We start from the raw sequence: 25,773 nt of genomic DNA, 5'->3' as shown, positions 1-25,773 counted from the left end.
ACACTAAGAAGCTCGTACATGAGAACAGGCATCTGAAACAATGTTAACAGAAACTGTCCTGGTAAAAAAGGCACAGGATTCACTGGGCCAATGAGTGGTTCTTCCAACAACCTTCAGACTAAAGACACACCATTTCCACTCACCCCCTGGCATCCCGACACCTGTGTAACCCCACTTCTAGGCTCAGTCTCACTGTTCTCAGTCACTTGGTCTTTGGTTTGCCCAAAGCAGTTCCTCTTCTCTCTAGCTCTTGCAACACTGCCATTTCTGAAGACTATGTACATACACACATCCTTCATCATCACTGAAGTCTGTGCTCTATCTGCAACTCCTACTCTTTCTGCTGGACGTCAATCTGATAGTTCAGCCCTGCTCTCCAAATTCCAGCTTGGGAGTAACCTACCCACAAATAAACAATATTTCAAGTCGCTTTAAAGCTATAGAGTGATGGCTGCTTCCTGCTCCACACAACAGCCTCAGCATATGTCATGAAAAGCTGCACTGGCTTTTCAGAGGCACATGTTGCAAACTCCTTCCTGTCTGCTGACTGCTCAGCCCAGGACCTCCTTAGGCCTTGCAATCATACAAGCTTTCTCAGCCATCTCAGAGCATTTCAGAACATTTCTACACCGACCCATCTATCCACTCAATCACTGAATTTCTCCCTACAAACACATCAACATTCTGAAGTCCTTTCAAAAAGGATGGTGTTCTCCTGCCCTACGGGAACAATTATTTTTCTCCTCTTGAATATCCTCCTTCTAGATTTTGTGCAGGATTTTAATGCATGACTTGCAGACAACATACACAATACACAATGAGGATCCAGAGTGGTTTCCTGAACGTGCCCCTTAACTCTCATTAGAAGACCTCCTGATATAGGTCTGGTAGGATGAGTGGGCCATAAGACACGTAGCTAATTAACACATTGAGCACCTCCTGGCTCGGAGACCGCTTGGTCTTTGCATTCTTCCCAGAAGCACGTCTAGCCTGGGCCACAGAGTCCAAAATGACATACACACCATTCAGCTTCTCCTCCAGCTCTGCCAGCTGTGGTACAGCTGTGAGTTCAGCTGCCAGCAGAGACAGTCCTTTTTGCTGCTACCTACGGTCTGGAGAGCAGGTGGCACAGGTAACCCCATACCACAGGAATGCCAAGGAGCCACCACCTGGCTTCAGGGGACCGGCTGTAAAGACAACATTCCCTTCAGGGGCAGCCTTCGGAAGCAGCATGGCCGCGAGGAGATGCCCACTCCCAGATCTTCCACGGCCATCACGGCAGACACCAGATAGAGGCCGCAGCAAGAAGCCAATGCGGCCACGGTGGTCCGGTGCTGGCACACCCAGCCCCACCTCTCCCCGCTGCTGCCGCTGCTCCCGATGGAAGAACACAGGGCGCTACGCCGGAGTAACGGCGGCCGGGGCAGCCGCCCGCCGCGCAGCCAACCTCTGGCTGAGGCAGGGATCAGACGCCACCGAGGGGGCGCGGCCCCCGGCCCGGCTCGGCGGGTCAGGGATGCTGCAGGGGCCGCCGATCCCGCCCCTCCGCCACCCGTGCCACCCCCAGCGGGCCCCAGGTTCACCAGGGACCCCCACAGCGGAGCGGGGAGGCCCTCGACGTGGCCCCGGTCGGCGCGGCTCACCTGGGCACGCAGCTCGGCGCCGAACGGTCTATCTCCCACGTCGCGAAGAGGTTCATGGGCACGGGGACCGGCCCGGGGCCGGCCGCCGCCATCGCCGCTGCCGTCGCCGCCGCCGCCCCGCCGGCCACTGCCGGGGGCCCCGCGGCGGGGCCTGAGCCCAACGCGCCGGCCGCCGTCGCCGCTGCCGCCGCCGCCATCCTTGCCGCCGCCGCCACAAGCGATACGGGGTGGGGGGAGAGGGGGGGGGCGGCCCGAACCCCTCGCCTCAGCGCCGGCCTCCGCCTCGGCGCGCGCCCGCCGACCCGCTCGCTCGCGCGGCCGGGCGGGCCCGGCAGCCCCGGGGCCGCCAACGGGAGCTGGGCAGGGCGCGCCGGCGGAGGCCCGGGACCAATCAGAGAGCAGCCAGGGCGCGGCCTGCGGTAGGAGAAGAGCCAATGGGAACGGGGAAAGGGCGAGGATGGCGACTTTGGCAGCCAGCCAATCGGAACCGAGAAGGCGGTGGCCGGAGCCGCCAGGAGCCAATCGAGGAACGACAAGGACGGCGGCGCCGGGGCGGGGACAGCCAATGGCGACACTGCCGCTGCCCCGGCTGCGGGCTGGGTGTGGCGGACATCCCCTTTAAAGCGCAGCGGCGCGGCCCGCGCGAGCTCGCCGAGGGGCGTGGTCGGGCGCGCGGCTTACGGGCGCGGGGCCGCGGACTGCGGGTGGGGTTGCCATGGGAACGCGGAGTCGAACGTCCGGGCCGGGGTCGGGCCTAGGAGCCCTGTGGCGGCCTGCCGGGGCTGTGCTCCGCTGCTGCCGCGACCGGTCCCGGGGCGACGGAGGCGGGGTCCCCGAGAGCCGGTTCAGAGCCTGGCCGTGGAGGAGCAACGCCCCGCGGCGGATTAGGGAATGTCGCGGCGGTGCCTGCCAGAACCCCGCGGGGAGAGCTTTCGGCTGTTGTGGGGAGAGGGGTGCCAGAGCCCCCCGGGGACGGGGTGGAAGGCGTGACTGGAAGCGGGAGCAGGCGAGCAGCAGGGAGGGCAGTGGGTGGACATGAGGAGGAAACAACCTTCAGGGTGCGGGAGCAGGGAAACTAAAGACCACAGGGCTGGTGAGTTGAAGATAAAAGCAAGGCAAGTCTGGCAAAAGGAAGCTGAGAACATAACTGACTGGCTTTTCCCCTGGGAAGAAGGACCCACTGGAGCATCTGTTGGACCAGCACGGTGTGGAGGGGCAGAGCCTGTAGCGCAGTAGCTGAGCAAATGTATTGCTGTGGTGCTTTTCTAACAGAACACGGAAGGATCCCCTATTGGACCTTATTTTTTGCAGGGCCCTAGCAGAGGATCTGTCTGAAATGTCGCTGCCGGTGGAAAAAAGTAGAAAAAACCCAGTAATGAATGGTCAGAACAGGGTGATGCTGGCTGAGGGATCCTGAAAGGAGGCAGAGGTTAACTGAGAGCTGCCATGCTCCTCATTTAAAACTATCTGAAAGAAGTGACAGAAGCAATAATAGCCTAACCATTCTCTTTATTTTGTTCAAGAGAAGCCCGCAGCTTCTGTAGCCAGAACCAGTGCTGTTCAATATACTCGTCACTGATTTTTCCATCGATGCACTGTTATTCCAAGCAAACTAAAATGTGGCTTATGCTAGCAGAAGTATTGGGATTTCAGAAGGACAATCTTGCAAAGCACTGTAAAAGATCTGCAGCTTGGCCACAATAGTGGTGTTTTCAGAGCACTATCAGTAAGCATTTCAGGTCACTTCCCAGAACGTCTGCCCCTTGGGCTTTTTATCTTTTTACTTGCATTTCTTAGTTCTACATTTCCTCTGCTGTTGAGCTTCAGGTCTCTCAGTAGCACATAGGTATTCATATCAGCTTTCTGTTTGACTGGATGAATACTCAACCACTGTTAAACTTTTCCACTTTGCTCTCTGCCCTCTTTCCTGTTCCATTTCTGCATGTGGTGAATAGCATGGATCCCAGCAGAGAGTTGCCCAGGCCTCCTGTCTTGATTACAAAACAGCTTGTTTGCTGCTTTCATGCATTTTCCTTCCTTTAGGCAAGTCATTAATGCATGAGAGGACCTTTCCTTTCATCCTTGACAGCCTTTGTTCTCTAAAAGCTAAAGGGATCTTTGCAGAGGAAGTCCAACTGGATCAAGGCTGAGCTGCGTGTTCATACCACTCTGCAGAGGCATGTGAAAACCGTGTTTTGCAGCAGGAGAGAGCCAGCATGTGATGGTCATGCTTGCCTGGCCTTATCTGAGCATTTCCACCAATCATGGTTTGATCTCAGCTGGGTACCATCATTGCCTTTCCCCAGAAGCAACCCGCTACTCCAGAGGAGCCTGCTAGATCTGGGGGTTTGCTTTGTCTGTAGAAAACTCATTGCAGTGCCTGCCCAGCTGTTTGCTTTGGTCTGTGTGCCCTCCAGTCTTAGTCACCATTCCCAGCTGTGGTACTTCAATTGAATTGAATGTTTCAGGCTTTCATGGATGTCTTCTCACTTCCAGGAGGACAGAGGTGCCTCTCTGCACATTTCACTGTTGAAGTGAGAGCCCCTGAGTTAAGCCTTCCAGGCAGACCCCAAGGGCTGGCAATCCTGCAACTTCCCTGGGCCACCTCTCTGGCCTGTGAGGCCTGCTTCTTCCCTGCCTTCCTGAAGGATGCCCATCACTTCCAACCACCTCTGCTCTGTGGCTGTGCCACTCTCTACATTCTGTGGTGCTTTTCTGGAGCTGATGAAGCTCTCAGCATGGGTCCCAGGTCACAAATGGCCTTTCCCTTTGCAGACACCACTTGCGGTTTCTTGCTGATGAGCTTCCTCCTTTTTAGGCATTTCCCCTGGAGGGATGTTCAATGTGATTGAAGTGGATTTTTCTGGCTCTCTCCATGCAGCCTGTTCCCTTTGAGTACCTCTATGCTTTGTGCAGCTTACTTGTTTGTTTCAGCCTTCTGGCTTTTCTACAGATAAATTTATGCATTTGTTCTCAGGCTGTTTCAATGTGCCTTGTTTATGTGGTGGCTTGGCTACACAGCCTGCTCTTAATTTTTTCCTACCTTCAGTGTTATGTTGACACTCTGCCTACAGGATCAGCAACCCAAAGCAGTGCTCTTCCACACTCGATGGCTTTTCCCTGTCCTTAGGGTCAAAATTTTTCTGTGTTTTTCATTGTAAATACCAAAGCCTAGTTATCTTTCAGCTTAAATAGAGCCTATAGAGTCGTCATCTCATGCAGCTGTTTCCCCACCACCACTTCAGAAGAGATCTTTCTGTGTGCCAAGAACCATCTGAGATTGCCTCATTGTAGATATGTTCTCTGAGCAGATCAGGGTAAGCAGCCAAGGAACCCCTGTGCTTTAGCATCCAAGTAACCACCATGAAATGTGACTCTAGATACCCCCTTTCATTTTTACTGTGTGTCACTGCTATCCAAATGGGCTGTGCCTACCAGCCTCTCCTAGACACTTTAGCATTCTTTAGAAGCCTCATAGCAGCTAGTGCCTTTGTACTTGACAGACAAGGTGCCAGCGTGTGCCTCCATGTGTCCATCAAGTACACCCATTCAGGGCACCTGATCCCTTTGGGACAGCACTTTTCTCAGCTGCTGCACTGTTCCTGGAAGAGCCATTTCCATAGCCTTTGCAGCCTGGATGAGGCTGAGGTGCAGCAGGACACCATAGCTGCTCAGAAGCAGAGCATTTCTCTTCAATACACATCTCAGAACACCCTGATTTTATCTGTAGGAGCATCTTCTGTGGTGCAAAACCACATTTTCTCCCTTGTGACCACAACCTGCAGGCCCCTGCTGCCAGCAGCCCCAGCCCAGAGTGGTGGGAAGTACTACTGTCCTTAGGTGGCAGGCCTAGTGCAGACACATCTGGCTGTGCCATGGGCATCATGCAACTGGGAGGAACTCAACCCAGTGGTGCTGGGGGTGGCATGGCCAGGGCTGGAGGGGATGTGATGTGGGGGTGTTAGGAGGGGAAACTCTGGCCCCAGGGCCTGAGTGGGACAGGTCACACACACAGAGGACAAGAAGCCAGGTGCAGCTTGGTCCTGAGAAGGCTGCAGGGGTGGGCACTGGCCCCCAGAGGCTGTGGCACAAAAATAGCCATTCTGTGGGTTGTGTCCCCCACCCAGCCCAGTCTCTGGGCCCCTGGGACAGTGCCACATCACCAGTGCTTGGGCTGCTGGTCCCTGCTCTGTCACTCAGGTATCTCACCTTGTGGGTCCCTGCCCTGCAGAACCTCCAGAATTTATGTGCTCCAGACTCAATGCCACGAGCCTCAACTTTCAAAACCCTTTTGAGCCCAGGTTGCCAGGACTGCCCTACTGCCTTCTCCTCCGGGAGCTTTGGGGTGGTCCAGCACATGTGCTGCCACAGCTTTGGGCCAAGTACCCATTATTTTATATCTAAGTACCACCATTATCATGTTGTTTTCTATCTTTATACATTCATTCCTCCTCGAATTTGCTGCTAGCAAAAGTAGATACGTGATGCTGCACGTGGATTTGTTTGAAATTAAGATTTTTCAATAAACACCACTTTTTCAGAGGCCCAGCCTGCACTCCAAAGGACATTGTCACCATCACTTAGTTCAGTCTCCTGCGTTCTGCATTTTGGTGAATGGTTACCTGGATTCCCTCTGTATGTTCATTCCTTTGTTTTCTTATATAACATACCCAATTTCTTGCTTCTTCACTCTAATGTCACCTTCCAGCAAGGTTAGGCCTTTTTGTGATGTTGACGTACCCTTCAGCACCTGAGAACCTTCACTCAGATGCTGGTCCAAATGTGTTTTGCTTTTTTTTCTTTTTTTTAATTGCCTTCCTGAAGGCTGCCCATCATCCCAGCCACCTCTTGCCCTCAACTCTGTGGCCAGGCTCTGGGGGGCCACAGAGCTCTTCTGGATCAGTTGAAGCTCTCAGTACGGTGCTGAGAGCCCAGGCCACTGCCAGCCATTCCCCACTGCAGCCAGTTTGCTATTCCTTGCTGACAAACTTCTCCCACTTCCTACAGTTCCTCTCCAACTGTGTGCAACATGACTGATGGATTTCTCTGGCTCTCTCCCAACAGCCTTTGATTACACGGAGGGACTCTTCAGCTTAGCCCTGTGGTGCAGGTGTCCTAGGCAGCACAAGGCTAAACTGAAGATGCTTTTCCTCACAGGTCTGGAGGCAGTAGCAGCCAGGGAGCAGCTCTCTGCCTAGAAACCCTGGTGTAACCCTCTTCAGTTTCCTTCCATTTTGTCTCTGATCACAGCTGCATCCACATGTGAACTCTGGCACCCTGGTTCCAGCATCATGTTTTAAAGAAGCAGGTATTTGCTTGTGCTCTGGTTGCTTATTTTTATGGGCCCTGTTAAAGCAGCTCTTTACTGCTTCCCACACGAACGTCATCACCTCCTGTCCTAGCCTCTGGTGAAGACTCTGGGGGTTTATGATTCCAGCCAAAGAATGAATCATCTCTAGCACCTCTCTCCTGCCTCTGTCACGTGGGTACCTCTGTGATCACCGCCTTGGGTGCTGCCATGGACACATACTCTTTGCTCTCCTCCTCAGACACAGTAAAAGACTGCCCTGATACTAAATGAGAGCTGACACTTCTGCATCCAGCAGGAAAGATCTATGTGTCTATGTTGGCATCCCTTCTTGTGCTTTACAGTGCTCTCCACTCAGCTTGAGTTGCAAGGTCTCCTTTCTGTTTTTTTGGAGGCAAGTTGCTTTGGCTATTTTGTTTCCCTGACATTTCAGTCCCTTCTGGAGGCTGCTGGGTTTTTCTGGTCTAGGAGAATGATCCCAGAGCCAAACTCTACCTTTTTGCATCTCTCTAACCCAGAGTTCTTCTCCCCTCACTTGGGCCCTCTACCTGCCTGCATATACCAGCCCCGTCTCACTGCAGGACAGGCAAGCTGAACCTTGTTGCTAGTTCAGTGTCTCCATTTGCCATGGGCACTGCAAGCTGCGTTCATATGTTCCTGGTACCACCCAAGATGCCTTAAGGCATCAGATACCACATAGGACTTACGGCTACCCTTTCAGCCGCTGGAGGTGATGTGCACTTCTGGTACTCGTAGTGACTGTGACTGGAACTTGCCCTCTCACTCAGGTCTTGGTCTATGCCTGGGTTTGCTTGTAGCCCACCTCCAGAGATCTGAGCATCTTCAAAAATACAAATATATTTACAATTAGCACTTCAAAGTCTGCTTTCAAACTTTCCCTGCATAGCTAAGACCTAAATCAACTGGAAGCAAGCTCTCAGTTAAATGCAGTAAGCTGCTCGTGCTGGTAGAAGAGCATTTGCAGAGGGAGGGATGTCCTCCAGCTTAAGGGAAACCTTTTGCCTTTGCTGGTCTGGTTTATTTGCATACAACCTGCTGGCTGTGCCCTGCTCTATCCTGCGGAGCTGGAGCTCCTCAGCATCCCTGCAGACGGGCACGGCGGGGTGCCAGATCACAGAAGTGCCTGGGTTCCACCTCTGCCTGGTCCACCAGTGGGGCATGAGCGAGCAGAGGTCTCGGTCCGGTGGTCGGCCAGTGGGCAGGACCTTTGCCAGCTCAGGCTACCCCCGTCTCCCCAAGTTTTCCTGAGAGGTCTCCTGCGCTGCGGCAGGGAGCACCCATGGCTCTGCAGGCTCTGGGTGGGTGAGGCCAGAGGTGCCGGGGCAGAAGTTTTCGCTGCTGGGCGACAGAGAGGGGGGAGCGGTGTGTAGGATGTGGCCCCAGGGCGGGACCTGCTAGGGGCGGGAAGGGAAGAGGAGGGTGCAGGAGGCGGGGACGAGGGACGGCGGCGGCCCTGGGCTTGCCGAGGGGAGGAGGGCAGAGGGGGTGGCGGGCGGTGCCGGGCGCTCCGGTGAGGCGGGGGCTGCATCAGTCCCCGCCCGCCCGCCGGGAGGGGCCAAGCGCCGCCGCAGAGCCGCCGCCGGGGCGCGCTGGGCTATGCCGCGCCGGGCCGGGGTCCGCCACCGGGGCCCCGCTGCTGCCACTACCGCCCTGCCCCGGCACCCTGGGGAGCCGTCTGAGGTAAGCGCGGACCGGGCGGGGGGCGGTGGACCCCGTCCTCTGGTCGAGCCGCCACGACCAGCGGGCATGGCCTGCCCTCCCCTCCCGACGCCCCGGGCCCCGGCCAGGGCCGGCTGCTGCGGGCTGGCTGCGGGCTCCGCGGGGAGGAGAGTCGGGACAGACAGGGCCGGGGTCGCCCGTGTACCCAGGAGCCTCTCGGCACCCCGGGGGACGCAGCCCGCGGTGCGTTGCGCTTTGCCGAGGAGGGAGGCAGCACGCAGGTTGTCCCCGCTCAGCCCCCGGGGCGGGCGAGGGGGCCGCGGGCCCCGCTGGCCAGGTGGGACCCGGGGCTGGGGCTGTCTATGGCTCTTCTGAAGGCTTGACAAGACCGGGGGGTGAAAGGAGGGAGAGAGCTCACCCGTGCAGCACGCCCCAGATGTGCCACATCCACCGTTCCTGCCAGCGTCTCTTCTCTCTCTCTTAGTGAGAGGCACCTGTGCCTGGCAGGCTTATGCTTCACTGCCTCCTTCAGTGTGCCAGGATGCTTCTGGGCCCAGGGATGCAGGACGGCGCAGGATGACTGCTCCCTCAGCCAAAAGGCAGGATTTGGGGTAGCTTGTGCCCTGTCCTGTCAGCACCAGGAGCACTGGTTACCTGTAACCACATGGCCTCCATCCTGCTCCCAAGTGCTTGCTCTGTGGTCTAGTGCCATCTGCATGCTGCCCACCAGGTGACCAGGATGGTGTCCCAGGGTCCCTGCATGGACCAGGTGTGGCTGAGCGGGTGTTGGCAGCCATCGTGCAGTGCTGTGCAGTCAACAGGCCAGCTTCATCCTCCTTTAAGCCAGGGGACTGGCTCCCCTCCAGAGCAGCTGCTGAGCTGTGCCTGGAGAGGCCCCGGCTCTGTCCTTCCTCTGTTTCTGGCAGCATCTGCCTTCAGCTGTGCTTGGCCAAGGAGAGAGAGCCTGACAGCCCTGGTGCTGTCCAAGGCAGGCAAAGGTACTTTTTGGGACCACACTTTGCTCTGCCCCAGGTTGGGGAAGCTGAGCATCCAGCTGAAATTGAGGGCCTGTTGCAGAGCTCCTTGTGTCCTGGAGCTGCTTTTCCTTGCTTTTGGTTTGTCATGCTGAGGCATGGTGGGCATAGGCAAACAGCTGTAGGCAGAGCTCTTGGGGAGGGAGAAGCTGAAGGAAATGCAAGATGTTGGGCTGATTTCTTCCCTCCCACTTCACAGGCCAGCCAGCCTAAAAATAATCCTTCTCCTCATGCTGTGCATGAAAATAAAGGAGACTGAAAAGAGAGCAGTCCTGGACTGTAGCAGTAAAAGACCTGCTTGGGTTAAGAGCATTGATATGGTCTTGTGTGCTTTGCAAGAGAGAATATAACCGGTGCTCCTGGGTGGAAAAGCCTATGGAAAAATAAGGCATGTATTCTTCACAGTGACAGAGACAAACCGATGGGATGTGCTGCTGGAAAAGGCAGTGCTTGAAGTGCTTGAGGGCTGTCCAGCCTACCTCACCATATCCCCACGTGCAAGCTAGAAGCTGTATTTCAACCAGCATATGCCACCAGGATGGCCTGGCTGGGAGTCTCAAGAATGCTTTGGTTAGGAGTACATGGGTTTGGAACAAACTAGGTACATAGGATGGGAGTCTATGAACTCTTTTGTCTTCTTTCAGCCATCCACAGTTGTTGGGGAGGGGGAGTGGGGGTAGAAAGGTGCTCAAGAGTGTGGATGGGGAATCCCAGCAATTCTCTGACAGCCCTGCTTCTTCCTCTGTGCAGGATGGTTCCCCCACCACCTGTCAGCAAGCCCCATGTGTGCATCTCCACTGTGCTCATCATGACCAGCCTCATCCTCATGGATGCTTACCTGGTGGAGCAGAGCCAAGGCTCCAGGAAGTTGGGCATCTGTGTCATGGTGGCAGTGGGTGACATGTGCTTCCTGCTGGTGCTCCGCTACGTGGCCATCTGGGTTGGGGCAGAGGTAAAGACAGCTAAAAGGGGCTACGCCATGATCCTCTGGTTCCTGTATGTCTTTGTTCTGGAGATCAAAGTCTACTTTGTATACCAGAACTATAAAGCTGACCGGAAAAGCCTGGATCTCATAGCCCGCAAAGCACTGACCTTGCTGCTCTCCATCTGCATCCCAGCCCTGTATGTGTTGTTGGTGGCCACAGAGCACATGGAGTACGTCAGGACATTCAAGAAGAAGGAAGATCTCCGCAACCGCCTCTTCTGGGTCATTGTGGACATGCTGGATGTGCTGGACATCCAGGCCAACCTTTGGGAGCCCCAGAAGAAGGGGCTGCCACTCTGGGCTGAGGGCATCATGTTCTTCTATTGCTATATCTTGCTCCTGGTCCTCCCTTGTGTGTCCCTCTGTGAGATCAGCATGCAAGGGATCAGCATCATGCCGCACCGCATGATGCTATACCCTATGCTGAGCATGCTCACTGTCAACATCACCACCATCTTCATCCGAGGCAGCAACATGATCTTCTTCAGGGACGCCCGGGTCTCCAGCATTTTCATGGGCAAGAACATGCTGGCCATTGGGCTGAAGGTCTGTATGTTTGTACAGTACCAGCGACACCAGCACCATGCATCCCTGGGGCTGGATCTGGCCCTGCAGCACAGCTCCCAGGCGCAGACCTCCTCAGGACTACACAAGTCCCGGGACCAGCCTGCCTGCCCTGAGAAGCTGGCTCAGGACAACACATGACAAGTCAGCAGGAGCCACAGCCTGGGCACTGCCATGCTTGGCCATACCTGCAAATGAGGTGGGCTGCTAAGCACCCCACCTGGACAGAGGGCAATGAGCTAGCTCCCTCCCTCCCTGAGCAAGGCTGCTCCAGTACCCAAGGGTCGCATGGCAAGAGTCCCCCCTAGCAGCTTCTGTCAGGCTGCAGAGCAGTTTGGGACCTCAGCACCCCACTGATATGGGCAGCAGAGCAGAGAAGGAGGCCAGGTTTGCCTGCTGCACCCTGTGTTTGGCTGAGGCCCATCAGTGCTCTCCACAGCACTGCCACAGCCAGGACTCAAGCCAGAGGGCTACTGAGAGACACTGTGGGTCACCTGCACCACTGCTGGGGTTGGCCCTGGCTCCAGCGTAGTGCTTGGCAGCAGCCTTGAGTCCTGTGGCATGAGCCAAGGGTCCCTGTGCTGAGGGACTGAGGCATGGGCCCCCCTCTGCCTGTCACCCCTCTTGGCCATCTGCAGGTGTGGGGGGGCTCAGAGAGAATGACCGTCCTTTTTGTATCTCCTTCTTTGCAATAAAAGGCCCGAGCCCTGCAGCCTCCTCACTGTGTGTGTCCCTGCTGGCAGGCAGGTCCTCCCAGATCCTGTGTGTGCCTGTCTCTTGCAAGGCTGGATATCCAGCTGCAGAACACATCTGGGGTGGGGGAACTTGCTCTGTGACCACCCAGGCCTGGGAAGAACATCCCAAGCACCTGGATCTGATGCCCTTCCTCCTGGCCATCAGACAGGAGAGTCAGGTCCTTGTGAGAGTCTGAAGGTGTCACTGGCAAAGTATGTGTGGAAGCTTTGTCAGCCACCTCTGCCTGTGCAGCCAGCTGCAGTTACATAGAATCACAGAAAGTCAAGGGTTGTAAGGGACCAACCCCTTTGCCAGAGCAGGGTCACCTATAGCAGGTTGCACAGGAAAGCATCCAGGTGGGCTTTAAATGTCTCCAGGGAAGGAGACTCCACAACCTCCCTGGGCAGTGAAAAAATTCTTCCTTCTATTTATACGGAATCACGTATGCTGGGGCTGGATCTGGCCCTGCAGCACAGCTCCCAGGCTCAGACCTCCTTGGGACTACACATGTCCCGGGACCAGCCGGGTATATAACCATTGCCCCTAGTCCTGTTGTTAGCCACCCCTGAGAAAAGCTTGACTCCTTCCTCCTGGCACTTGCCCCTTACATATTTATCACATTAATAGTCACCCCTCATTCTCCTCCAAGCTGAAGAGACCCAGCTCCCTCAGCCTTTCCTCATAAAGGGAGGTGTTCCGCTGCCTTCATCATCTTGATTGCTCTACACTGGACTCTTTCAAGCTGTTCCGTCCTTCTGGAACAGATGGGCCCAGAACTGGACACAATATTCCAGATGCAGAGTAAAGGGGGAGGAGAACCTCTCTCTCTCGACCTACTAACCACACCCCTTCTAATCATAGAATCATAGAATTGGCTGGGTTGGAAGGGACCTCAGAGATCATCGAGTCCAACCCTTGGATGCCATTGGCATTCTTGGCCACAAGGGCACATTGTTAACTCATGGTCATACAACTGGTGCCTCCTGAGGGGCACCCATAACAAGTCCCCACAGTTCACCTTAACACCATAGAGCTGGCCCAGCAGATGCCCTTCCAGGGCAGCATTAGAAACAGAAGGAAAACAACCCAACTGAATTCTTGAGGCTAGGACACCACAGGGAAGAGCAGTTCCCCAGCAGTAGAATGCTCTCTGGGGATTTTGGAAGCATCTCCTCCCATGAGCTCCTGTTGCCATGCTGCTGTCTGCCCTAACACCAAGTGCCTAGAGCACTCTCACCCACTGGCTGAACTGGGCGATGTCCCAAGGCTTCCCCTGATGCCAGGTACTGGGCACAAGACCTGGCAGGGACAGGCACATCACCAGACCTGCTCCTTATTGCTGATGTGCTGAAGCAGGCAAGATCCCTGCAATGATGTCCTCTTTGCAGGCAGGCACACAGACCTCAGCAGGAAGGAGTCATCTGGCTTCAGAGAGGAAAGTAAGAGCACTTTAGGGGGGCACCAGGTTCACTCCCTGCTAGGCAGGGCCCACCAACAGCCGAGAATGGGGACACAGACCCAGGTGTGCAAGGCACTGGCAGCAGAGACACAGGGATGAACCACCTCCAGCCTGTTCAGGCCCCAGCCTTCTTCTCTTCCTGCTTTAAAGTAAAGCAGGACATTGGTTCAGCTTTGGATTAAAAACAGAGCATAAAACAGCAGACCAATGCCACAAAGGGACCAGGATAGCCTTGGCTTTTGTTGCTGCCACTTAATTCCCAAGACATCTCTTCTGAAAACACAAGGAGGCAGTAGGCTCTGCGTTCCACATCATGAGACAAGGAGGAGGAAGAAGCCAAGCACAGTCCAAAGCAGTAAGCCACATGCAGGTTAAAGGCAGCTGGAGATTTCCATGGGGTCTGCAGCCAAGCTAGCACATCCCATTTCTTCTGCCTTCCCACATTTACACTAAAACCTGTCACCAGAGCAGAACTCACATCACGAACAGGAACTGCAATAGAGGCAGATGTTTTGGCAACACCCTCAGGGGTGCAGGATGGAGATGGAGAGAGGCATTAACTCCCATAACTTCAAACACTTGACTGTAACAACACCAGCACTAGGAATAAAGGGAAGCTGAGGTATTTTATTTCCTACAGAATCAGTTTCCTAGAAGCACTAGTAGCCCCACATCACACCTTGAGAAGCCAAGAAGAGAGGCAGCCCTGCTGGAGAGATCCCAGACAGCAGCACCCAAGCACTGAGCCCTGAGCAGTGTGCCCTGGATTCAAGGAAGTTGAACCAGAGTAGGGTCTGCATCACTATGGTGGGACCCACACAGAAGGGTGGATCATCTCTCCTTCACTTGTGAGACTAGATCCAGATACTGCATCCAGATTGGGCAGTCAGAAGATGTTGGTCGTCTGGGCTGACTCCAGTTGAGAATGTGAAAGTTGTCAGAGGCTGGACTGATGCATGGAAAGGCTGAGGGAACACAGTTTATTCACCCTCAGAAAGAGAAGGCTTTGGGGACACCTAACAGCACCCCTTTCTCACTCACACCCCAGACCTGACAAGGCTACTGAGAAGACTGAGTCAGGCACTTTGCTGAGAACAAGACAATGCTACAGACCAAAACCTAGTTTTAGGGTGGAGAAGAAGTTTAATCTTCAGAACTTGAAGCACGGGAGCAGAGCCTAAGACAGGTGTTTGCATCTTGGGCATTCCCAGACCCAGCTGAAGAAGCCCTGGGCACCCTGGTCTGAAGTCAGTGCTAGGCCTGCTCTGCAGTTATGGTACTAGAGCCCTCCCCCCGAGGTCCTTTCCCACCTCCCAGTTGGTGTCTGGTAGAAATTAGAGTAGGGTAGGGCTTGTCCTCTCCTACCTAGAAGAAGAGATGAGCATATGTAAGGACAGGCACAACTCTTTGCACGCACCATGTAGATATGCATGACAGACTTGTTACCATAAGTGAAGAGGATATTACAGCTACAAAAAGCATTACATCCTTCAGTTCAGTCTCTGCTCTGGTCCTGTTACAGGAGTATCACTGTACAGTGAAAGGCAGGTACTTGGAAGACGAATGTCCCATCTTCCAGGCTTAGCTGGGACAGAGTAGGACCCTGTGCCAGACAACAGCATGTCTGCAGTCACAAGTTCTTCTGTGAGGGCAGACGGCGCTTGTCTTTGATGGCATTCCTCTTCCTCTTCTTGCTCAGGAAGCTCTCCAGCTTTCCACTCCTCTTCAGCTCTGCATACTTCTCGGCAAGTTCCAATTTCCGCTTCTCAGCTGCAAAGGAGAGTGGAGCAAGGTTTTAAACTGAAGCCCAATCACCTCTACAGACCAGCCCCTTCTCAGCTCTTCCTCCCTGGCTCCAGGCCTGGCTTCTCCCTGGAGAACCAGCACTGGAATATTATGGACAACTGGCTTCCTCTGCTCAGACACCTGTTAGCAATACTCACCACTGGTCTTCCTGCAGCATGTTTACACCAAATACTTACATTTCTTTAGGAAGAAGGGTTTCTTTCCCTGCTTGGCCAATTCCCTCTGTTGTCTCTTCAAAGATAGCTCCCTCTCCCTCAATTTCTGCTGTTTTTTCTGTGCCTGTTCTTGCTGTGTCTGTACAGACAAGATGGCTTGTGTCAGCAAGCATTTAGGCAGACCTCAGGTCACACATTCTTTCTTCTTGTGCATTGCCTCATAGGCGAGGAGAAGCTACACTGAACTCACCATGCGGTTCAGGAGTTGCTGGAGTTTCTCTTTCTGCTCCATATTCCGACATTTTTTCAGCTGCTTCTGAACCATCTGAAGAAGAGAGCAGAAAGCTGTATGACTGCCTGCCTGCCACCTCCACTGTGAAAGGCCTTTGCAGTAGGTGCCCTGACCAAGCAAGATTCTCTTGATCAAGGACAGGCACACAGCATCACCTCCTTCTCCTGCTTCTTGATGCTATCCAGGAAGCTGTACGTCTTCATAAATATTTCAGGCTTATACTCTCCAGACAAGTCATCAAATCGAGGGTCTCTGTGGACCTGCAGGCAGGAAAGGCAAAAGTAAGAGCTGTGGCCAGCATTACCCTGTTAATAGCCTGCTTACCTTCCTTACATGGATCAGACCTTTTCCTTTATATTTTTTTTTAATGGCAATATTATGGGCCCACCACTGAAAACATCTGCAGTTGGAAAAGACTGAATGCCATAATTAAGGTGGCAGTCCCTCACAAAGTCATGCCTACAACCCAGTCCACCAAAAATGGGCATTTATATATGCAAGTCGACCTCCCAGGAGCAGCCAATTTAAGCAATGGCAGCATGAGTTCTGACTCCAGACACTTGCAACTGCCAGACCAAGAGCTGGATGACTCCATGGAACTCAAATCTATTTAGATTTTCACAGATTAGTAGTCAGGTCATACAAAGGCAAGAGACAAAATGAGATCTCTAACTGTAGAAATTAATGTATATTGAGCCAGCAATGATAAATCAAAGTTAGATTAGATTAGAAATGAGATGGACATTTGAACTTCCACTGTGATTATAACTGAACAATGACCACAGCTTGCAATGCAGCTGTGCCATTACATCTTCTAGAAACATTTACGTCTCAAATGTTCAAGTTACTCCTCAACCTATTTGTTCTGCAGGGCAGCACGTTGTAGAGAGAGCAGCTGCTCCTGCACCCAATATCTTGCTCTCTGGAGACACACTAGCATTATCTGCACTCACCAGACAGTGATCAAAGCCCTGTTCTCCAAAAACAGCCTGTCATCTTCAGTGCTCCCATTACCACATCTGTGTTCTATTAAATCACTAAAGGAAGTCAGCTACTGACCTGGGGAGGGAGAGCACCCACCTTCTTTGTAACAGAGACAACTTGTCGCAAAAAAGGTACACGCTTCTTGGCAGACATCTCCAATGGCCTGAAAACAAGAAAAATGCATTTGAGAGGAGCAGAGAATAGAATGCAGGCCAGGTTAACATGTCAGGTTAGCCAGATCGTCAGGAGAATATTACTGCACACTGCTGAAGCAGCACGCTCTCCCACTCAATCCTCATCATGATAACTACGAAGAGCAAAGAGGTGACCAGGGTATTACTTTCCCCATACTACTTGGACGCCGTGCCCCCTGACTTGTCAGTGCATCAAGTAACTTATTAGAACACTAAAAGAGAAGCGAGCTATGCACTGAGTACACACAATGTGGGTATTATCCCCCAGTTTGGCAACACCGGAGCATGAACATAAACAACCCCACAGGCATGAGTGAGTTTTCCAAAGCCCACTTAGGGCAGCATTCAGTGTATCTTCATGTCCGTCGATGTGCCTACACCCTTGTGCAATGCTCTACACAGCTTGACACAGCACTCCTGAAGCCAGCTCAGTTCTGGGGGATTTCCCTGAAGTTCTTTTTTTTAAGAAGCTCACTTCCGTAACAAAAACATGAGAGACAGAGCATGCAGGATTTACAGCAAGGCATCACTTGAAGAATTATGGGAATTAAATAAAAGCAGCATTATGCAAACTGTGGGGCAGAAATAGAGACACTGTGTGAAGTTGCTGTACCGCAAAAAAAAACCAAAAAACAAACCACCAGAGTCTTGAGTAAAAGATACAGCAGGAAGATTATTCTAAACTGTTTACGGCAGAAGAAACAATTACTCAGCAGCGATTTAGAACAGGTTATGGAATGCCAGGAGGAAATCTGAGGAAATCTGTTCAAATCACTTGGATATGACTCCGAGGACTGAAACTGTCTAACTACTGCAAATAAAAGGTATTGGTGTAACAGTTGTTACCACTAGGGGCCTGTGGAGGACTGTAAAAAACATCTGATAGTTTTTGTTGTGTTGAATACATTTTACAGTAACCACATCAACAGCAGCTACAGAATATGCAAAATTAAAAGACCACTGAGGACAGGAAAAAGTTTGTGACCATAAATAATTTTGTGAGGAAAAGCAACACAGACAGGAGACAACTACAGAAGGATTAATGAAATTCCAGAACAATTGGCTGTCAAGGCAACTCCAGCCAATGGGAGCCAAGCAGAAGATACTGGTAAGCAGGAATGGGTTTAGAAAACAGCAGGGTAACTATTTCAGGGCAGAGGGGACACAATTAAAGCACGACCACACAGCTCAACAGAGAAACATACCATGCCATGGGTTTAAAAATGCATTAATACAGAGGGTGTAAAGTAATTATATGCCAATTTAACTATCAAGTAACAGGTGGCTGCTGGGGATTTGAATAAGAGTGTATATTATGAGCTCTGTACCAACAGAGATCATGGCCAAATAAAACGCAATAGTAAAAGGCATTATTGTATAGCACATGAAAGGAGGTCTGCATCAGCTCCAAGGCAATGGCAACACTTTCAGGAGCTCCCAGCATAGCTTCTAGAGTGCAGAGAGCACACATCCACATTTTTCTGATAAAAGAAACTCTTTACCCTTTTTTGCCTTGTTGCTGCTTCACTGTAGCTTTGGTAGATTTTGAAGTTTTCTTCCCACTAGTCACCTTCTTGCACACTCTTGTTCTCGTACTGCTCTGCACCTGCAGTAGTTCCTCAAAAGACATGTAACACTGATCTGGAAAAGAGTGCAGAACACACCTGAACCAAATAGCCTCTCAAAGCACTTCCAACCCCCAAAGTCCACGAAGAGGGATATCTCAGAGCCTGTGACAGTGACACAAGCAGAGTAGTGCCATCCCTGTACAACTGTGTGGCAGAAAAAACGCCACTGCATCACTCAGCCTTTGATTTCTTTCTCATTAATCACTTTTTAGCACTAGAAGTGTTCCTCTCTCCCCAGAGTGCCTTTGCTTCTTTCTCCACTCAATAGCATACATAAGATTAGTTCAGATCTTTTACCTGGTACAAGCAGCAGTATGAGCTCTGCACTGAACTATATTTTGGCCACATTATAAATTCTGAAGGGTCACCTCTTAATCCTGACTCCCTCACGTCAGCAGCCTCCTCTTGTCCCACCACCTTTAAATGAGCATCACCACACATCTCACACTATGAGACAAGCCAGAAGGTGCAGGAAAACCTGCCTGTTCTGTCTGTTAAGACACTCTCCCCACTGCACATCTGTGACAGCTCTGGTCAATCTGCAAAGAAGCAATTCACAAGACGGAGCCTCCTCAGCACCTCAGAAGCCTGAAAACTATTGAAATCCGGACATAAAACCTTCACCATCTCACCTTCATCATCTCTCAGGCTTCTAGCCTGAGTCACTGGGGGAAGAACAACATCAATCAGCAGTTCCATACTCTAGCCCTGCCATGAGTGTTTTTTACCCCTTCTGTTTCAGGAAATTCTCCCCCTCTGACTGCTGACTAGAAGACCAACACAAAACGGGAAGCAGCAAAACCAGTTGTACCCAAATTACTGCCACTGATTACAGCATGGACCAGTCAGATTCAGCTTGGGGAATATCAACCAAATTTATTACCAGACAAATCAGAGTAGGATAATTAGAAATAAAGCCAAATCTAAAAGAACCTTTTCTTCACCTCTTCCCTTCTTCCCAGGCTCAGCTTCACTTCCAACTTCTCTTCCCCCCCTCCTCCAAACAGTGCAGGGAGATGGGGAATGGGGGTTGTGGTCAGCTCACCACATATTGTCTCTGCCACTCACTCTCTTCCCCTCTCCAGTGAGGGGTCCTTCCCAAAGGAGACAGTCCTCTACACAGTTCTGCAATGTGAAGCCATTCCCATAGGCTGCAGTTCTTCAGGAACCACTACAGCCTGGGTCCATCCCACAGGGTGCAGTCCTTCAGGAACAGCCTGCTCCAACATGGATCCCCCACAGGGTCACAAGTCTTGCCAGAAAACCTGCTCCAGGGTGGGCAGGGTGGGGCTGCAGGTCTGCCAGGAACCTGCTTCAGCACAGGCTTTCCATGGGGTCACAGCCTCCTTTGGGCACCCACCTGCTCTGGCGTAGGGTCCTGCACAGGCTGCAGACAGATATCTGCACCACCTGCCTCACCAAGGTCTTCACCACAGGATGCAGGGGAATTTCTGCGCTGGTGCCTGGAGCACCTCCTCCCCCCACCACCTTCTCCACCAGCAGCAGTGTCTGCAGGGGCCACTTCTGTAGCATCCCCACTACCAAAACCCAACAAACAGCCCCAAGACACAAGGTTTCTGCATGCTCTGCCCCAGTCTGCTGCCAAATACAGGAAGCAACACCAGGTCAGTCCCACTGGCTCTAAGTGTAGACTCATCACCCCAGTCAGCCTCATCTTGGCAAAAAACATGACATCTTGCCTCAGAATCTACTCGCATCATCCAGAAAACATAGTGAGCATACCCAAGCACTTCCTCAAGAACTGCTTTCTTTTTCCTTGTTCTGAACACCCAGAAATTCTGCTGTGTCAACCTTCATCAGTCTTCTGAGGATTAAGGGAACATAATACATGCTGTCTGCCACACAGGGGACAAAGGAAGTGAGAATACGGCACGCTTTCATTGCACTGCTTCCCCAAAAACACCCTTCCCACTTATCTAACTGCAGTTTGCTGTCATCTCTGGCCTGGGCTCCTGCAGACACCCTTGCTCCCTGTCTTCTTAAGAAGGCCTTTCTGATCTCCCTCATGTTCTCCATCTCTTTCAGTGTCACTCTTGTGCACTCACTGGCTGCCTGCCTGCTTTCCCAGAGTGTGAAATTGCCCTCAGACCAAATAACTGTTTGGGTGAGAGCTGAGTGCCATGCAGTTCATTAATTTAAAGTAATCACACTGGATTCTCAGGAAACTCGCAGGAAGTTAAGAAAAAAAAAATATTCTAAGACCTGCCACCACATCTGCCACCACACTGTTCAAATTCAGTGCAGGCAGCATTAGACTGCTGCACTATATGAAAAAGTTACAGGGGTACAGAACAATTAATCACTATATAGGGAAATATTTGAGCATCACTGGATATTAAAAACATCACTGGACAGGCAAATGAAACACTGAGCAATAACAGTCAAAAGGGCAAATAAAGCATTAAGGGAAAACAATGATGTGGAAGCTACTCTAACATTTCACAAAGACAGATAAGACATCCCCTGCCCTACAGTATTCCATTTGGTTGCAATTCAAAACTAAATTCATAAAACTTCAAAGGTTACATGTCAATGAAAACAAGATAAAGACACCACGTAAAAAGAGGTAGCATTTAGTAAAGGCTTAAGAAAGAGTTTTTGGTACAAATGAAATGCACAGCTTCCACTGAGAAAGTATTTCAGTACAGGTACAGCATCACCAGATGAGACCTGACAACCTAAAATCTAATGGGTCAGTGTTTTCTGCACAGCAGCATCAGTCCATGAAATACATACTACTATAAGCATGTAGAGGCTGAATTAGCCACTCACACTGATAAAATCATTTGATAGCATCATAAAAGAAAAAGCCTGTTCTAAGGTAGAAGTGAGCAGTCCCCAAGACAAACATAGTCCTAGACTCAAATACAACCACTTCTGTTACAGAAATGAGATTACAGAGAAGCCAGACAGCCAGTAAAAGTAAAACTGCTGTTTTTATTCACATCCAGCTGTGGGAAGGAAAGGGTGACAACTATCAGCAGTCTTCTCTCTGAGCTTCACTATAGCTCACCATGAAGAGAGGTAAACTGAATGCCAGCAGATGGGGGAGCACCCCACCCACCACTGGAATCCCATTCCTGAAAGCCTGCCTCTAGACACGGTGCTCCTCTCCCCACAAACACATCTCGGAGACTCCTCCTGAGACCACCAGTAACTTCTCACACCCGTGACACACTGTGCCATGTGTTTAACAGCACTTAACACTGATGCCCATTCTCTCACAATGCCCTTCCAGGGCCTTAATTCTCATATGGTTTTCATCTTCACCTTGACAATTTTAATACAAGGACGTGTTCCTGTGTCACCCCTGTAGGTGACCCTGCTGTGGCAGGTAGGTTTGACTAGATAATCCTTCCAGGTCCCTTCCAAGCTCTAACTTTCTGTGATACTGCTGCCGAGAGCAACTGCCTGAGTGCACTGATCCTAAGCACCAGCGCCCGGTTCTTCCCGTTCACCTCTCCTGTCGAGGACCTTTCAAGCTACTGCGTATCTGAATTTTCACTGAGCAGATGTTCTCGAGAAGATGTACGAGATCTTCCACAGATGGGATGGGCGACTGGGGAGACGCAAAAGAGGCTCCTGGAAGTTTTTGTTCCAGAGCTCAAAGCTGAGCCCTGCTCTTGATTCCCAACTCGTCCTCCGCACTGGGCAGGCGGGCAGCAGGAGAGCAGGAGGACGAAGGAGCTGAAGCACGGACAGTGACGGAGCTGCCTGACCGAAGGGGTGGCCCCCACATACCGAGCATGCCGGCAGACGGGCTGGGGGCCGCCACCTCTCCCCGCGGGCGCTCCCGGCCCCAGGGCCCACCTTGGCGGAGCGGCCCTCACTTACCTCCCCCGAGAGATCCCGCCACCTCCTCCGTGCCGCTGCCCGCGCCCTCGGCCCCCGCGGAGCTTTCGCTGTCGTCTCCATCGCTGCTGTCACCCGAGCTTTCGTCCTCCGCTAACTGCAGGCTCCCGAGGCGCTGCTCGGAGCTCCTGCGCAGGGGCCACTCAACCGCTGCTGCTTCCTCCTCCGCTCTTCTCCGTCCCCTCGCTTGGGCCCGCCGGTGCCGGCCCCCCGCGCCCTCCTGACGCCGCCGCATCGCCACCCACTTCCAGCAACGGTACCGGGGCCCCCGTCCCTCGCGGCCTCCCGGTTCCTCTCTCTCCCTCCCTCCCTCCCTCCCGCCAAGGCCCGTACGCACGGAGCGGCACGTGACGGCCACGAGCTCACGCGGATCCGGGAGCGGCGGCGCGCGCGCGAGCGGGCGGGCAGAGCCGGGCGGGGGCTGGGGGGCGGGGAAATCGGCATTTATTGGCGCGCGCAGGGCAGGTAGGGCGCGCGCGCGGCGGGGGCTGCGGCTATCGGAAGCGCCTCGCCCAAAGAGTGGTCCGGAACGGACCCTGCGGTACCGGGCGGGTAAGCGAAAAGTTGAGGCCAGGCCGGAGCGGCGGCGGCGGGCGGCGAGAGGCTGTCGGCCAGGGCGCGGAGCTGTGCGGCCAGGAGGTTGAGCTCCCGTCCTGGCGGCGGGGCGACCGGCGGCAGGACGGTTCGGGTTGCGGGGCGGTGCTCCCGGGCGCGCAGGTAGAGCGCCTCTTCTTCCCTGCGGGGGACACGGCGGTGAGGGGCGGGCCGGCGGCACAGCACGGCCCCGCTCCGCCCCGCTCCCCGCTGGGGCCCTCACCTCAGGCAGCGGCTGGTGCAGGTGATGGCGTGTCCGCTGCCCTCCCGCCGCGCCGAGACGCCGAGCCATGCCCAGGTCCGGTCGCTCCGCAGGACGCGTAGCACTGCTGGTTCTGCCGCCGCCCCGGCCCCCATCGCTGCGGGCAAGCGGCTGCGTGAGGCTGCGGCAGGGCACGGCTGCTCCTGCTGAGCCTCGTGTTGCCCGTGGACCCCGCTTGCCACCCTGGTGGGGGCTGTGGCCAGTCTGCGGCTCCGGGCCCAGCTGGACAGAAGCCACGGGGGGCAGTCAGGTCTGTAACTGCCCTGCCCTCTGGAAAAGCTGGACCTCGAACGGGTGCCGTCTCTCCGCCGCTCTGCACTGTGGCAAAGCAGGGTGCCCTTCTTGGAAGCTGCCTCTGACCTTGCAGACTGCGTATGAGTGTGTAACCAATTCTCTGCTTCATCTTTTTTTTTAGAGCAGGGAGCCACAGCAAGCAGGAATAAGTTCACTTTGTTTCTGCTGTCCTGGGCAGCCACGTTTTGGGCATAACCAGACCATGCAGCCAGAGGAAGACACGCCTGTTCCCAAGCCTGGCACTCACCCACAGCCCTGTGCTGGGCTGCTGCTCGGTTAGCATCCTCGGGGTGTAGGAGGCTGTACCATGACTGACCAATCAGTTCCTCCCTGTGGTAGCCAAGATGGTAGGTGATGCTGGAGAAGACAAGGGGAGTTGGGACTGAGTGCTTTGCAGGGTCTGTGCTGTGTCAGCAAGGAGCAGCTTTTGCATGAGGGAGGAGAAACCAACACACTGGGTACAGAAATGGGTTTCAGACTGGGGGAAAGAGTTTGTGGGAGAGTCTCGCTGCTCAGGCAGGGTCCCACACGCAGTTTGGTGAAGGGAAAGGATCCTTGCTGCCCAAGATGAACAGCTGAGGCTGTGACAGAAGCAAGGCACCCCTCACCTTTCTGTGACGTCAATGAACGTCATGTCTAGGATGTGCGTGCTCTGGAATAAGTCATCATGGGAGCAAATGTTCCCACTGATAGGGAACTGTGCAACTGGTGTGCAGAGTGCCAGGAAGGCTGTGGTGGAGGGGGTGGCCGGCCAACACAGGGCTGTGAAGCGCCCACGCACTGCCACAGCCTGATTGCCCCCATGCCGCAGCCGGAAGGCCTTGGACGTGCGCATCTCGCAGACAAACGTGACTTCTGCGGGGAAAGAAACCAGCTGGAGCAGGTCAGGGGATACCTTGCTTTGCTCCCAGCAGGGCTGGCAGGCCCTGGCTCTCTGACTGCAGCTACAAAGGGCCAGAGTAGGGCAAGAGCATCTGTGAGATACCTGCCCAGGCCTCCCTTACCTCTGCCGGGATGCCCCTGGGCAAGGAGGAGCTTCTTGTGCACATCCTTGTGCGAACCCCCATCTAGGATATCAAAGACTGTGTCCCCCTGGGCAAGCAGCTCTACCTGATGAAGAGGCGGCTGCCATTGTAGATTGTGCCTGCCCTGGTGGGCTGTGCGCTGACACCGAGCGCACAGACCACTGGCACCATGGGCCAGCATCCACTGGGGAGCATGCTGTGCATACAATAAAGGCACAAGGACGGGTATGGGGACAGTGACCACAAATGCCCAGGGGACAGGCCTCACCACAGAGAGGCCCAGGACCTGAGCCACGTTCTCCGAGATGTAGACCAGCTTGCCATTGTCTGAGAGCACCAGCAGAAATCCTGGCAGCAGGGAGAGCAGCTCTGTGCCGAGGGCTGGTCCCACAGGAGGAGACGAATCTACTGGGCAAGTATGGAGTGAAGCTCTGTCTTGGGAACAGGAACAGTGTCCTGTGCAGAGCCAAGACAAGCCAGTGTGGGGTACAGCAGTGCCATGGGTACCTGGTGGGAAAAGCTGAGCTCCCCGCAGATGGAGGCACACCAGGGCCATGGTGTGGAGGTAGGAGAGGCGTTCCTTCTCCCTCGCAGAGATGGGTAGCAGGGAGCGTAGAGCCTGCAGCTCCACATTGATCTGGTCCCGGCGAGCCTTGGAGGCATTCTTGGTTGACCTACAATGCCAGCTGCTAGGGAGAGCTATCCGGGGAGGGACAGCATTCCCTGCCTGCTCAGATGGGTATAAGTACAAGTCTGGGGACATGGAGATGCTCCCTAGAAAGGCGCTGCCCATGCCATCTGCTTGTAGAACAAACCTCTGGTGGCTTTTTCAGCAGGCACAAGTGCTTCAGCAGGCACAAGTGCTCATGGCTACCTTGGGGTAGCCATGCTGCTGGTGTGGCTGGTACCCCTCTTGCTAGGGGCCAGGTTGGACAGTAATGCTTTGGGGGGGAGCATGAGTGACAAAACCTCCCTACCAAACCCCATAAGGGTGGGAACTCTTAAACCACCTGAAATCCCTCTGCCCCTCCAAGCACCCACACCTCCTCCGCAGACACCAGCTGGCAGCCTCACTCTCACAAGTTGGTACCAGCCCTTTGCAAGTCCCTCGGGCACTATCCAGGGGCTTTCCCTAGCTAGGATGCCATCACTGCCCCATATAGTGGGAGGCAGTGGGGAGCTCACCTGCATGGCTTCGAGGCACTGGGTGCCTGCTTGTCCCTCCTGGTCAGGTAGCTCATCTCTGCCTGCAGTGGCC

At 53.7% G+C, this 25,773-nt stretch overlaps 3 protein-coding genes across 4 annotated transcripts in view; 1 reads left to right on the top strand and 2 right to left on the bottom strand.

Annotated features, from left to right (window-relative positions):
• The window catches only part of LOC103538623 (phosphofurin acidic cluster sorting protein 1), a 66,739-nt gene extending 64,989 nt beyond the window's left edge, over positions 1-1,750 (bottom strand). The window contains exon 1 of one of the 2 annotated variants that reach the window (XM_030448424.1): positions 1,644-1,750. In XM_030448424.1, coding sequence (XP_030304284.1) covers positions 1,644-1,735 — 92 coding nt within the window. In that variant the 5' untranslated portion in view covers positions 1,736-1,750. The remainder of the gene's footprint in view (positions 1-1,643) is intronic. The other variant, XM_030448422.1, reaches the window with a different exon arrangement.
• A 6,837-nt stretch (positions 1,751-8,587) lies between these two features.
• Positions 8,588-11,911, top strand: LOC103538580 (transmembrane protein 121). Its single transcript, XM_030447815.1, has 2 exons — positions 8,588-8,652; positions 10,416-11,911. The coding sequence occupies exon 2, from the start codon at positions 10,417-10,419 to the stop codon at positions 11,353-11,355; it is 939 nt and encodes a 312-aa protein (XP_030303675.1). The 5' UTR covers positions 8,588-8,652; position 10,416; the 3' UTR covers positions 11,356-11,911.
• Positions 11,912-14,018: 2,107 nt separating this feature from the next.
• RRP36 (ribosomal RNA processing 36) lies at positions 14,019-22,637 on the bottom strand. Its single transcript, XM_030448552.1, has 7 exons — positions 22,323-22,637; positions 18,342-18,480; positions 16,742-16,808; positions 15,817-15,921; positions 15,620-15,694; positions 15,391-15,508; positions 14,019-15,178 (listed from the first exon to the last, which is right to left on the bottom strand). Exons 1-7 carry the CDS (start codon positions 22,573-22,575, stop codon positions 15,039-15,041), a joined length of 897 nt encoding a protein of 298 aa, XP_030304412.1. The 5' UTR covers positions 22,576-22,637; the 3' UTR covers positions 14,019-15,038.
• Between the last annotated feature and the right edge of the window lie 3,136 nt (positions 22,638-25,773).

The sequence above is a fragment of the Calypte anna genome, chromosome 3, assembly GCF_003957555.1.
Source record: "Calypte anna isolate BGI_N300 chromosome 3, bCalAnn1_v1.p, whole genome shotgun sequence".
Taxonomy (NCBI): domain Eukaryota; kingdom Metazoa; phylum Chordata; class Aves; order Apodiformes; family Trochilidae; genus Calypte; species Calypte anna.
The sequence above is the reverse complement of the archived record's forward strand: the minus strand, read 5'-3'. Positions and strand labels throughout refer to the sequence as shown.

What these genes read in the sequence shown, in the direction of transcription:
- RRP36 (XM_030448552.1), bottom strand. Translation starts at nt 22,575, where the DNA reads ATGCGGCGGCGTCAGGAGGGCGCGGGGGGCCGGCACCGGCGGGCCCAA. An exon ending in GGCGGGATCTCTCGGGGGAG is followed by an intron (nt 18,481 to 22,322) that starts GTAAGTGAGGGC and finishes ACTCTTTTCCAG; the next exon opens with ATCAGTGTTACATGTCTTTT. An exon ending in TCAAGAAGCAGGAGAAGGAG is followed by an intron (nt 15,695 to 15,816) that starts GTGATGCTGTGT and finishes TCTCTTCTTCAG; the next exon opens with ATGGTTCAGAAGCAGCTGAA.
- LOC103538580 (XM_030447815.1), top strand. Translation starts at nt 10,417, where the DNA reads ATGGTTCCCCCACCACCTGTCAGCAAGCCCCATGTGTGCATCTCCACT.